This window comes from Emys orbicularis, chromosome 10, assembly GCF_028017835.1.
Source record: "Emys orbicularis isolate rEmyOrb1 chromosome 10, rEmyOrb1.hap1, whole genome shotgun sequence".
NCBI lineage: Eukaryota > Metazoa > Chordata > Testudines > Emydidae > Emys > Emys orbicularis.
In genome coordinates this window covers 23,916,594-23,928,720 of record NC_088692.1, presented here as the reverse complement: position 1 = coordinate 23,928,720, position 12,127 = coordinate 23,916,594, and the positions used below count along the sequence as shown (strand labels likewise).

The 12,127-nt window shown below is 43.1% G+C and overlaps 1 protein-coding gene across 1 annotated transcript in view; it reads left to right on the top strand.

Annotated features, from left to right (window-relative positions):
- The first annotated feature begins 1,277 nt into the window (after positions 1-1,277).
- The window catches only part of CIITA (class II major histocompatibility complex transactivator), a 68,290-nt gene continuing 57,440 nt past the window's right edge, over positions 1,278-12,127 (top strand). The window contains exon 1 of the mRNA XM_065412448.1: positions 1,278-1,578. Within this exon, the coding sequence (XP_065268520.1) occupies positions 1,278-1,578 (301 nt within the window). The remainder of the gene's footprint in view (positions 1,579-12,127) is intronic.

Below are 12,127 nucleotides of genomic sequence, written 5' to 3'. Positions count from 1 at the left end.
CTGCCTTGAAATAATTCCTGTTTGAACTAGAGTATTGAAAAGAATTGACACTGTTGGAGAATGTTTTGGATTGGAGAGTCCAAATCAGCTTCTTTAACTTTGAGGGGGAGGAAAAGGAGTTTGGTTTTAAGTTATAATTTTGGCTCCTCTTGAATTTATAGGTAACTTTTTTATGTCTGACTTGGGGCATGGTTTTTATTTTTGTATTCTCCTGGCAAATACAGGGCCTGATTCTACCCCCTTATTTAAGATGAGTAATTACCTTACTTTCCCCTCCATGTATTAGAGATGTAGCCTGCACAATACCTTAATCCACCTAGATGCCTATCTGTGCTAATTTGCCAACATGTTTTCTTGAAGTAACACAGGGTGAAATCCTGTCCCCATTGAAGTTAATGAGAGTTTTGTCACTGACTTTAATAGGGTCAGGATTTCCCTTAGCTGATTTCTCCTATTAGATATAATTGCCTAAGAACAGACCACACATCAAAATGTTCTAACTTGTACCTATGGGTAAGTTAGAAGATGGAGCTGGGCTAAAGAGGATACTGATAGAAAGGTAATGGCTTCCAAAATGCTTAGATTGCTGTTTGATCTCTCAAGCTTTGGTGTCTGGTAACTCTGTTCTAAGGTGAGCATATTGTTACGGAAGTAAAAATAAATGCTTTATAACTCTAACTCTCTATAACGTTATAACTCTTCAGTGCTCCTGAATGCTGTCCCAAATACCCTGTCACCCTGGCTGAGCATGAGACTGAAGTGAGTTACACTGGAGTCAGCGTATGCCCAAATTTCAGACCTCTCCTAGGTGGAGCCAACTCTCCCAAAGCTCTACATTTGTTCTGCTTTGAAAGGAAGGTTAGGCTGAGAAACAGTCTTGGAGTGCATCACTAATGAGCACAACATATGCCTATAGCCAGTTGTAGCACAGTTTCTAGTTGGGCAAAGGATCCATCTCCCTTATTGTCAGGTAGTCCCATGTTAATACCTCTCCTTAATTATTGAACATAATGTTGCCTTTAAAACTGCCTGTTTTGGAAAGTGTTTTGGAAACAACTGTTGCAATGAATTTTGTGTGACCGCATCAAGAAGTTGTTCGAAACTTGAATCATAACTTTCATCGAATGAGGAAACACCTCAACAAATGACACAAACCAGAGTATTGTGTTAAAAAAAATTTCACTTCATCTTTTTTTGATGCTGACTGAGTGGATTTTTTTTATTTAACCAGTTGAGATTTTGGCTGAAATCTCTTTAAAACTCTTTAGGCTGCTGTTATGAATCTTTTCAAAGAGATCCTTCCTGGAGTCAGGGAAATTCTCTCCAGTGCCACAACTTCTGATGTCCATGCATTGCTCAGTTGCATGTTGGAGAAAGATGTTATATCCAAGGAATACCATCAGACCTTACTCCATGAAAAAGACAGAGAAGACCTAGCAAGGAAGATATCTCTAACACTTGTGGAAAAATGGGACTTGTGTTTGAACACGTTAGTTCCTCTCCATTGTTTAAAACTGTACACTAAGATGCCACAAGACATCACAGATAATGAGTCATCTCTGAACAGGGGTATAGCTGGTAAGTTTGCTTTTTATTTTACATTTATTAAACAACGCTTTTCAAAATTTCTTCCCTTTAAATTCTTCCCTTTAATTTCTTCCCTTTGTTGTATGGCTGTTTGATTTGGTACAGTGGTGTAGATGTGCATAGTAACATAATAGATGTAGGATGAGGGAGAGAGACCAAAATGCCATGTGACAATAATTTGAGTTTTTAAAATAAACCCTCCCTAGGGTAGCTAAGTAGATAACAATTTTTATAATCAAGACCTATTGAAAACTTCTCATTTGTGCCCCTTTGCAGGATCAGAGACAGTGTGCAATGGGAGTAGAAAGAAGATATTAGAGACTATGATTAGGGCAGTGCTTCTCAAACTGGTACACAGATTCAGGAGCATTTTACTGTGCTGGTCCATGGTGACTTGGTCACATGGTGCAAGCTTCATCTCCTGTAAGTTTGTACGTGCTTTACTGCAGAACCAGGATGCCCGTTAGGGGCAAACCTAATAGCCTTCTCCAGGGACTGATGCAACCAGGGCCGGCTCTGGCTTTTTGGCCGCCCCAAGCAAAACAAAAAACAAAAAAACGGGGCGGCCAGAATGGCAAAGCAAAAAAAAAAAAAAAACACCCAGCGGTGCGGCGGAGCCAGGGTGCAGGGGGACTCCCTGCGCTGCAGATGTGCCCCAACTAGTGGGGGGAAGGGGAGGGAGTGGGGGGGAGAGAGAGAGAGAAGGGGGGCGGCCAGGGCTTCAGCGGGGCGCTCCCACGCGGTCCCGCCGCCTGCCGGGAGGGCTCTGCGCTGCTCCGGTCAACTGGGAGGGAAGGACGCGGGCTGCCCTGCCGGACTTGCAGCAGGGCACTCTCGTCCTCCGCACCGCCGCCCCCTACAGGGCGGCCGGAGCGGACCACCACCAAAAAAAAAAAAAAAAAAAGTGGCCGTGCCGCCCTAGGATTGGGCAGAATGCTGCCTCCTACAAGCTGCCGCCCCAAGCACCAGCTTGCTCAGCTGGTGCCTGGAACCGGCCCTGGATGCAACCAAAAGTGGGGGAGGAGAGGAGTGCATAAGTACCCATGGGACTAGAGCCAAAAGCTTCATCAATTAGGCTATGTCTACACTATGGACCTTACAGCGGCACAACTGTACTGCTACAGCTGTGCCACTGTTAGGTCTCCTATGTAACTGCTCTTTGCCAGTGCGAGAGAGCTCTCCTGCTGGCATAATTAAACCACCCGAAACGAGCAGCGTTAGCTATGTCAGCAGGTGAGCCTCTCCTGCCGACATAGCACTTTCCACACCAGCACTTTTGCTGGAGAAATTTATGTCGGTTGGGGTGTGGTTTTTTTCCACACCCCTGACCGACAAATGTTTTACCAACAAAAGCAGTAGAGTAGACAAAGCCATAGTCAGTGAGCAGCAGGGGGAGACAAAACAAAGAGACCGAGTGGAGTTGGGTAGGTTAACTAATTTGACGTTCAAGGTTGACCCATCACAGGGATGGTGTGCTGTAGGATGGTAGATGGAAGTTGCTCAGATGTTCATTCTCCTCACCATGGCCCCTACTATACTAAAGCTAGATAAGCCTGGCATAAGGAATAATAGAATGACAGCATCCTGGCAAACTTCAAATGTATCCAAAGGGGAAAGACAAATTCAGTTTGGAGTAGAAATATCAACTCTGAGTGAACATAAAAGGAACAAAAACAGCATTTGATGGAATCAATACTACCACTGCTGAAAGCACCTTCATCCATGGGGTATAGCTGGGTAAATCATTGCCCCCGCAGGGCATCGTTTTGGATACCATTTCTGAGGGATAAAAGTACCAGCTAAGAACAAATTACCAGGAGAAGCTGCAGTCCTCAAGAAGAAAGAGCCAATCCCTTTACTCTGACAGAAGTATTATTTTACAGATTGTTTGTGAGAAAGGAAATATTAGGTTCCTAATAGGAAATTCTTAAATATATACTTATACACACAATCAGACTGAATGCAGAGGATTCACACTTGAAATGTAGAATACCTACAATAAATGTAAGGAAAAGAGATATTAAGGTTAACCATTCGGGTTTCTGGTTTTTAGCACTTTAATTAATGGATCTGCACACTTCATTCCCCAAACAATTTTCTAGCAAAGATCCTATAACTGGTCCCCACTTCTCCTTCTGAAATAATGGCACTTAAAGCTGCTGGACAAGAAAACTTTGCAGCTTCTCCACTTCTGAAAATGTCGGGCAATCTCCCCATGTTTAGTTCTGACTCTTGCTTTATTGACAACCTCATCGATAGAATTTCACAACTTTCTTTTTCCTGAATGAGTGTACTATCATAGCCGGTGTATAAATGTTCTAGAACAATTAGTTTAATGTCTGTTCCATATGGCCTCCAGAGAAAAAGTTTCAATTTTCTGTATAGAATCATAGAAATGTAGGGTTGGAAGGGACCTCAAGAAATCCTCATGTCCGGCCCCCTTCGCTGAGGCAGGACCAAGTAAACCTCTAGATGCATTAGCTAATATTTCAAATAAATCTCAGCTTTTATGTTCTAAATCCATACTCCACATCCTCCAAATCAAGGAGTTCTGACTTCTAGCCAGAGGCAGCAGCAACTACAGCAGTTCTCACGGGGGATCTGAATCTTGACATCCAATCCTTTTGGGCTGAAAAAAGAATCTTTTGATAGCTGAGTGGTCTTGTTTGTAGCCTTAGCTCTGCCTTCCAGAGCTCCAATTCAACCCGTGAGGTACAGTTACAACATTAGTTACTGTCACTATTTTACCAAAATTGGAGTGAAGATCTGTATCCTAGTTTTGGTTATAAAAGCAAGATGCTAGTCTATTTAAGCCAAAATAATAATAATTTCCAAAGTGGGCAGCCAGCACAAGCAAAGCCAATAGAATAAGTGTGTAAACGATGGCAGATAAGATGTAAAAGAGACTAGGAGAGTTAAGAGCAGAATTCACAAAACCTAGTTAGAGAAGTGTTTTAGGAGTATTTCTGAAATAGAAAGTTATGGGCCCACTAATTTACCAGTGGAGTAAAAGGAGCAATCAAAGAGGATAAGGGCACAGAAGAGAAGGGGGGGGGGATTATTAGACATGGAAGGAATTCCTTGCCAGATTTAAAAGATTAGGACTGTTAAACAGGAGATGAATAGGAGTTGACATAACTGACACTATATTGTTTTTGACATTCTTCTATTGGGCAATCCATGTTTATTTCATAATGAAAGTAAAAGGGGACACTTATTGAAACTGAAAGGTAACAAATTTCAGATTGATAAAAGGGATTTTTTTAATATAAATATTACCCTCTGGAATTCACTGACCAGACATTAGGGGAAAGAGCTTAGTAGGATTTAAAGAAAATATAATTTCTTATGGAGAAAAATATCTGCATTTACACTTGTCAGGATAAACTTATAAGGGGGAGTACCCTTTCTTTTTCAGGATGTAAGTCGACCCTTGTCCACCTGCCCACCCCCCGCACAAACACTGTTTGCAGAACAGACTTCCCCATGGACATGTCATCACGTAACTGACCACTATGGAGGTCTGACTCCTTCCTCTGAAGTGCCTGGTGCTGGCCGTTGTTGGAGATAGGATCTTTCTAGATCCTGGTAATACCCATCACCATTGAATCCGAGCACCTCAAGTGCTAACAGATTTATCCTCTTCCCCACCTGTGAGGTATGGTAGCATTATCCCCATTTTACAGATGGGGGAATTGAGGCACAGATGATGAGCAACTTGCCTACGGTTACTTGGGAAGTTTGGAATTCAGTTCCCAACTCTGTCACAATCTCCTGATTCCCAGTTCAGTGCCTTAATCATAAAACCATCCCCAGACTGGTAGACCATTAATCTGACTTCAGCAACTCCCTTCTGCATTTCTCAGTGCATATTGCTTTGTATCAAAATAGGGCATAGGGCTTGCAAACAGCAATCAATTACCATTAGCTTGAGCAGTTCACTGCCATGCCATTTGATTATTAAACACTTTTGTTCTCAGTTAGTCCTTGTAATGTTTTTCTCTCAATTTCCAATCTGCCTATCAGTTCCCTTTTCTGTGGTTTCCTGTGTAAGGGACTTCTCTCTTTATCACCCATCCACACAGGCATAGCTATAAAATATGAAATAGCTGTATTTAAGGAAGTTGTAACAGCAGCAGGGTGTGGTTGCACTGGGTTGTTTATCTCCTTCCAAAACTGGGTAGAGCAGAAGCATGTAGGAAGCTGCTGGCCTGTCCCCTGTCCCTAGCCTGTGGGTATGTCTACACTACAGGATTAATCCGAATTTATATAATTCGAATTTAGGAAACCGATTTTATAAATTCGAATGTATTCGCCCACACTAGGCACCATTAATTCGGTGGTGTGTGTCCAAGCTACCATAGTAGCATCGATTTCCAGAGCGTTGCATTGTGGGTAGCCAATAACATCTAATTGCCAATAACATCGAATTGCGGCCACACTAACCTTAATTCGGATTAACAATACCGATTTTGACGCTACTCCTCTCGTCGAGGAGGAGTACAGAAATCGAATTAAAGGGCTCTTTAATTCGAATTAAATGGCTTCATTGTGTGGACGGGTCAAGCGTTAATTCGAATTAAAGCAGCTAAATCCGAATTAAAGTCATAGTGTAGACCAGGCCTGTCACACTGCACCCAGAGTTTTTCAAGCCCTTGCCTCAGGGCCTGGTTTATTAATTTGAATACAAAACTGGCAACCAAAGTAGGCTGCAGGGACCCCCAGGAGCCTTTCCCCCTGCTCCAGGGACTCCCACAGGAGTCCACTTGCTTCCTGTGGCTTCTCTACAACTGAGGTTTCTCAGCCCTGTATAGAAAACACCCATCTGAGAAGGGGCAAGTCTGATACTCAGACATGGCTGCCCCAGGCCCTTAAAGGGCCAGACCATCCTATTACATCTGTGTCTAACACATCTGTGCTCAGAGAGCCTGAAAAAAGAGCTTAGTTTGATTGGAAAGTGGGAGATACTTCTAGGCATCTGGTTGAGGTCCACAGCAGCTGACACAACTGTTATAGGGCAAATACAACATGGGCTCACCAAACTGCCCTGGGGCTGGGACTCGCAGGAAGTAAGAGTCATGGCTACCCTGAAAGCTCCTCTGGGCTGGCTTTAGTTTCAAGTGGGGGAGCTGCTAGGGTTGGATGCTTGAAAGGGGCAGCTGACTGGTCAAGTGAAGGAAAGGGTGTCAGATCCCGCAGCTGGGAGGATGGCAAAGGAGATGCTGAGGGCAGGGGAACTGGTGCTGCAGATCCAAGGCTGGCCCCATCTCTCTGCTTTTAATATTCTGTGTGGTGCAGTAAGCCTTCCTCCCTGGTGTATCTAGTTGCCCTCCCGTGGGAATCTAAACTTCACTCTACTTGCCAGTTTGGAAGCATACATTCAAATCAATAAAGGGACATAGTCATCTTAAAAATGACATTACTCCCTGAAAATTTACATGTTACAGATTCTATTCTAGTATTGTAACATTAGGTGGAGAAAATATGTATGCACTGGTACTTTTAAGGATTATCAGTTTTCCATCTGGGTGGGTCTTTCACACAGCAGAACAGGAAATGAAAAAATTAAGGAAATAGGAAAACATGATTGCAAAAATCACGCAGCATCACAGAGGTACCATGGGGCTGTTGGAGGTCCTGAAACCACCTTTAACTCTTTACATTGATTAGATTTCAAGACTGTGTCCCTCAAACCTGATTGTTGTGTATTTTTGCCCTTCCAGTGGCTGTGATGAGCCTGAAATCCAGTAGATACAAGTAGCACTTGACGTAATTGCATCATATTCCAACAGGTGGCTGTTCAGTTAACACAAATTCTAAATACTACAGATATCACATAGCATGCATGATTCATACATGATATAATACTTGTACATGTTCTTTGACTGTTAGCAGGAGACGCTTGGGCTGGGGAGTGAATCTAAAAATGGTCTGGCATAGTGCCTGATTTTTAAAATACTTTCACTTTTGCTAGACGTTGTTGTGACCATTTGGTGAGACACAAGGTAAGGAGGCTCCCCATTCTGCTTAATTTATTCTTATTGATGCACTATTTGAAACAATGCAACTTTGGGACAGAGTTGAATTGAACAGGATTGTAACTGGGCTCTAACTTCTTGGGAAACTGGTTAAGAAAAGTTTCTTTGGCCCATCAGGGGTCACTTCCTCCCACTGTAACTTATATATCAGTGTTTGTAAAATTGATTGATATGTTACAGGCTTCTCCCCCCCCCCTTTCTTTTTTTGTAGAGAGAGGAATGGAAGAGAATAAGGGAGGAAAGAATATATAGCGGGTGTTGGTAACAAGTTTTCATGCTGTGATCTGTGCTAGAAGGAAGTGACTTCCTCTTGCTTTTCTTTCTGGGATTCCCCACATTGATTTAACTCCAGCCTCGTTACTTTCTGCTATTATTTATTTGCCCAGAAAGATTCTTCCCTTTCCACTTACTTTCATTCTGCACAAGCACTAGCTAATGGTAGCAACTCTGGATTCTGCCCCTGGGAAAGAAGCACAGAGTGAGCGAACAGGAACTGGACGGTTTCTGCAGGTCAGTTTCTCCTTGACTCCTGAGTTCAATGCTGTTGCCGTGACAGAGGGTGGTGCATCTAGGTTTTGTGGAAAGGCTAGACCCTTGGCTCTATGTATCCTTGTGCATATTGCTTGAAAAATTGGTAGAGAGCAGCAGGTGAAGCTGCATTTGCCTATGGGGAGCTCCTGGCTATTTAATCATGCCTCTGGCTTTGTGGTTAGTGATTTTTGCTGGATGGAAAGCTTGTTAGAACACGTCTTGTAATTTTTGGGGTGCATAAGGGGGCACTAGGAAATCTCATGGAATTTTCGGGAAAAATTCATTTCGAAAGTAAAAGTAACAGTTCCAGGAAGGTTTCTTTATGGGCAATTACTAAGGGTGTGGCTTGTGGGAATTGTGTTTTTGGTAGGTGTGACTGGAGGACTGTGTTTCTCCCAGGCTCTGTCTGCAAGGGCCAATGCAGGCTGCTGCCAAGAGGCTGGGCTTTCTCAGTGGTATGAGGTGTCTTTTACTGCCCCTGCTAAATGAACTTCATGGTATTGCTGTATTAATCTCCTGGCAACAAGAAAACTTTGAACAACAGTGATGTAGAGGAGTCAGAATTCTATTCCCAGATGATACAGGGACTCTAACTAACACATTGGGGGTGGCGGGGGGGGGAGGAATAACTTCATGTCTGTGACTGAGTTTAACCAAGATGAAGCTAGTAGCATTTCCTACCTCACAGTATTGGTGGTAGTGATACTAACCTCATCGTAAAGCACAAAGTTCCTTGCATGGAGTTCCTAAAGAAGCACGAAGTGTAAATTACATCCCCATGGACATGTCTAACGGAGAATGTGACAGGATACACAGCAGTCCTCCGCCTCAGCCACACCAAGTCCACTTCCTCTGGAGTTACAAAAGCCATCTAATAATGCATAGGTTGCAGCAGGCCATCAGAATGAGATGGGAATCTGCCTCCCTTCAGTGCTCTCTTTGTTATGGGTTGCTAGCTAAGCAATCTCATCTCAAAACCTACATGACCTACAACAGAAAGAAGATGACAGAAAGAGACTTCTTGATGTCTTAAGTGTTCAATATATGACTTCTGAGTGTTGATGGCTCAGAAACATTCTAGGTACAGTGCAGCCAGACTGGGGATCAGCAAGTGCAGTTAACATCTGTATTGGAGCCTGGTCAGTATTGTATATGGCATTCCTACACATGTCTATGAATCTTGCTTTGACTTGGATCACCTTCTCACCCTGCATTGTTTGAGTATCAAACATTTCTACAAACAAAGCCTGCTTCATGCAAGCATCAGCTAAAAGCACAATTCATACAATTGAAGTGATCAGTCAAAGTTTGAATGGCAAATTCCAAATGATGAATAATTTCCCTGAACAATTTGCAAATAATCTGTGGCTCAAATATATTAAACTATTAGGTTTTCAATAGGAAAGGTAAAAATCATGATCTGATTGCCCAAAATTTGTTTAGAAAAAAATCAGTGCATTAGATAAACTGTTAACAAATAGCTTATCCAGCTTTAGCATTGACTTCCACTGAATGTTAATGGCTTATAGCAAGGCAACACTTAAAGTTGAAGTTGAAGTTTTAGTTTGAATTTGTGCCAATCTCTTTTTCAGGCAATTTCCTTTGCTGCTCTTTTGATGTTTTCATATCCCTTTTTTGATCCTGTCCTGCATGGAGGGCTAAGGTTCTTGTTTGCCGATTAATGGCATAAGATATCACAATTACTCATTACCAGTCTCTGTCTATGTTTTGTAAGTGTCATGCTGGCAGCAATCCTAATCCTCTAAATGGTGTGCAATGTCTCTTCTGTTTAACATAGATGGTCATAATGACAGGCAGCAGCATGTCTGTAACAAGCACAGGGAAGGATAGTGGCTATTAACCTCAAGTTCTAGGAGAGCAGTTTTGTTCATTGCATCAGTACTTGTTTACTAAGAATTGTTGCATGGTCATCACATTTCATCAACTAGTCTGTGACAGCTGAAAGTCCAGGTCTTTTCCTCTGTCCTCAAAATGGCTTCACCCTTTTCTTTCATTTTACTGACTTGTCTCATCTGCCATGGAAGCACTTTCCTTCACCTACTGACTCCAGTCTGCTTCCAGTGCATGGGGAAAGCAAACTCTTAGCAGGTCTTCTGAGGAGCATCGACCTACTTTTTGAAGAGAACACTGCCTTGTCCCCTCTATGTAATCATGCCCTCTCATTTTATTAACATCAAATGACAGATTAGTAAGGAACGTGGTAAATCCTCCATCACTTGGAGTCTTTGAATCAAGACTGAATGTCTTTCTAAAACATAGGGTATCGTTCAGCCACAAGTTATTGGGTTCAATGCACTGGTTGACATTTAGATGGCCTGTGTTATCTAGGAGGTAACACTAGATCATCATAATGCCCCCTTCTGACCTTGAAATTTGCGAAGGTCCAATCTTCTTGATTAGTCTAACAATATATTAAATGGGTTCACTCAGACTCTTAAAACTTTTAACTTGTTCAATTAATGAATTTATCTTTTTTCCCCAGTCTTGCCAGTGGTTCTTTAGGTGGCTTTATTGTCCTTTTCTGGTAGCTCTTTTTTTAGCACTAGTCCTGTTAATGTCTCTCTAGCATGATGATTAAAATCAGTTGCAAGGATCATTACCCAGTTCTTCTTGGAGAGCTGGTAGGGTTGCTGTTACCCAGCACTCTGTCAGGCCTGTTCAGTTGTCAGTGTTGCTCTGTGTAATTGAAATAAGAAACTTCTATGTAAAATAAAATGATCTCATTCTGACTTCAGGCTTTGCTGCAGCAGGTACTAGACTGAGCCATGCACTGGGGGCAGGGATTGGGAGGCAGGAAACTGAAGGGAAATGTGGCAGAACAGGAGTCTAAAGTGGTGTATTCTTGGGGGGTTATAGCATTGTAAGGGGCAGGACACAGATGGGGGGCATGAAGTTGGGCTCGGGCAGAGGCAAATGGAGAGGGTGCTTGGAGGCAGGGCATGAAGGATTGGGTGCAAGGAAACCTTAGGTCATAGACGGGGATGTGGGCCTAGAGCACCTGCCTAGGGACCCAGCTTCTGGAGCACAAAGAGATCAAAATCCCAGCTTTCATTTGAGTGAACTCTTTTTGTTGCTGTGGGGACTAGAAAAAGCTTGATCTTGAGGATGTAGTAATCAGTGTCCCAGACAGACTGTCTGCAGATACAGTCAAACATTAACTTTCCCCGTTCATTTTAACTCTGAATCCTCTGCTCTGGCGGAGCTCCCCACCATCACCCAAGCAGAGAACTTATTTGGTGGGGGGCTTGTTGCTGCCATGCTATTATAGTGCTACTGGGATGAAGTATCAAGCTCCCCTCCCCCCCCGACCCCAAGTTTTCTGCTGTACAGTAGGATGCACTGCAGCTGCAAGGAAATCCCCTTGAGCCTTCTTTAATTTAAATTTATGCAAATCTTTTAAATCGGAAACGAGCCAATTTTCCAGTTCCTTACGAGCCGTTGTTTGACTACTCAGAGGCATCTTGACTCCACGGTTGTGGTTGCCTAGGAGGTTTGTGTGGGAGGAAATAGGAATTGCGCAAACTGCCTTTGTCTCCAGTGTTGTTAAAAAGACTCCCGTCTGAGATTACGTCTACACTGCAGCCAGGGGTGTAATTTCTGGCTCAGGCAGACATGCCTTCTCTAGCTTTGATTGAGTTAGTGAGCTAAAAATAGCAGTGTAGGATTAAAGTTTGTGCGGGTACATCTACCTGAGCCAGAAATGATCCCTTCCCTCTTCCCCCTCCCCCACCGGCCGCAGTGTAGACATACCCTGAGTGTGTAAATCCTGGCTGCAGTTAGGTGTGAGGAGGCGGCAGAAAACGCCTATGTAAGTCTGCCTCAGACAGTGTCAAAATAATGAATAATTGAACTTCCTGCAATTTATGTGCGCACACAAGGAAGAGCATCCGCCTCGGTCTCCCAACATACTAACTCCCAGCTGTGTTTATGCTGCACTCTGGCTTTATTTT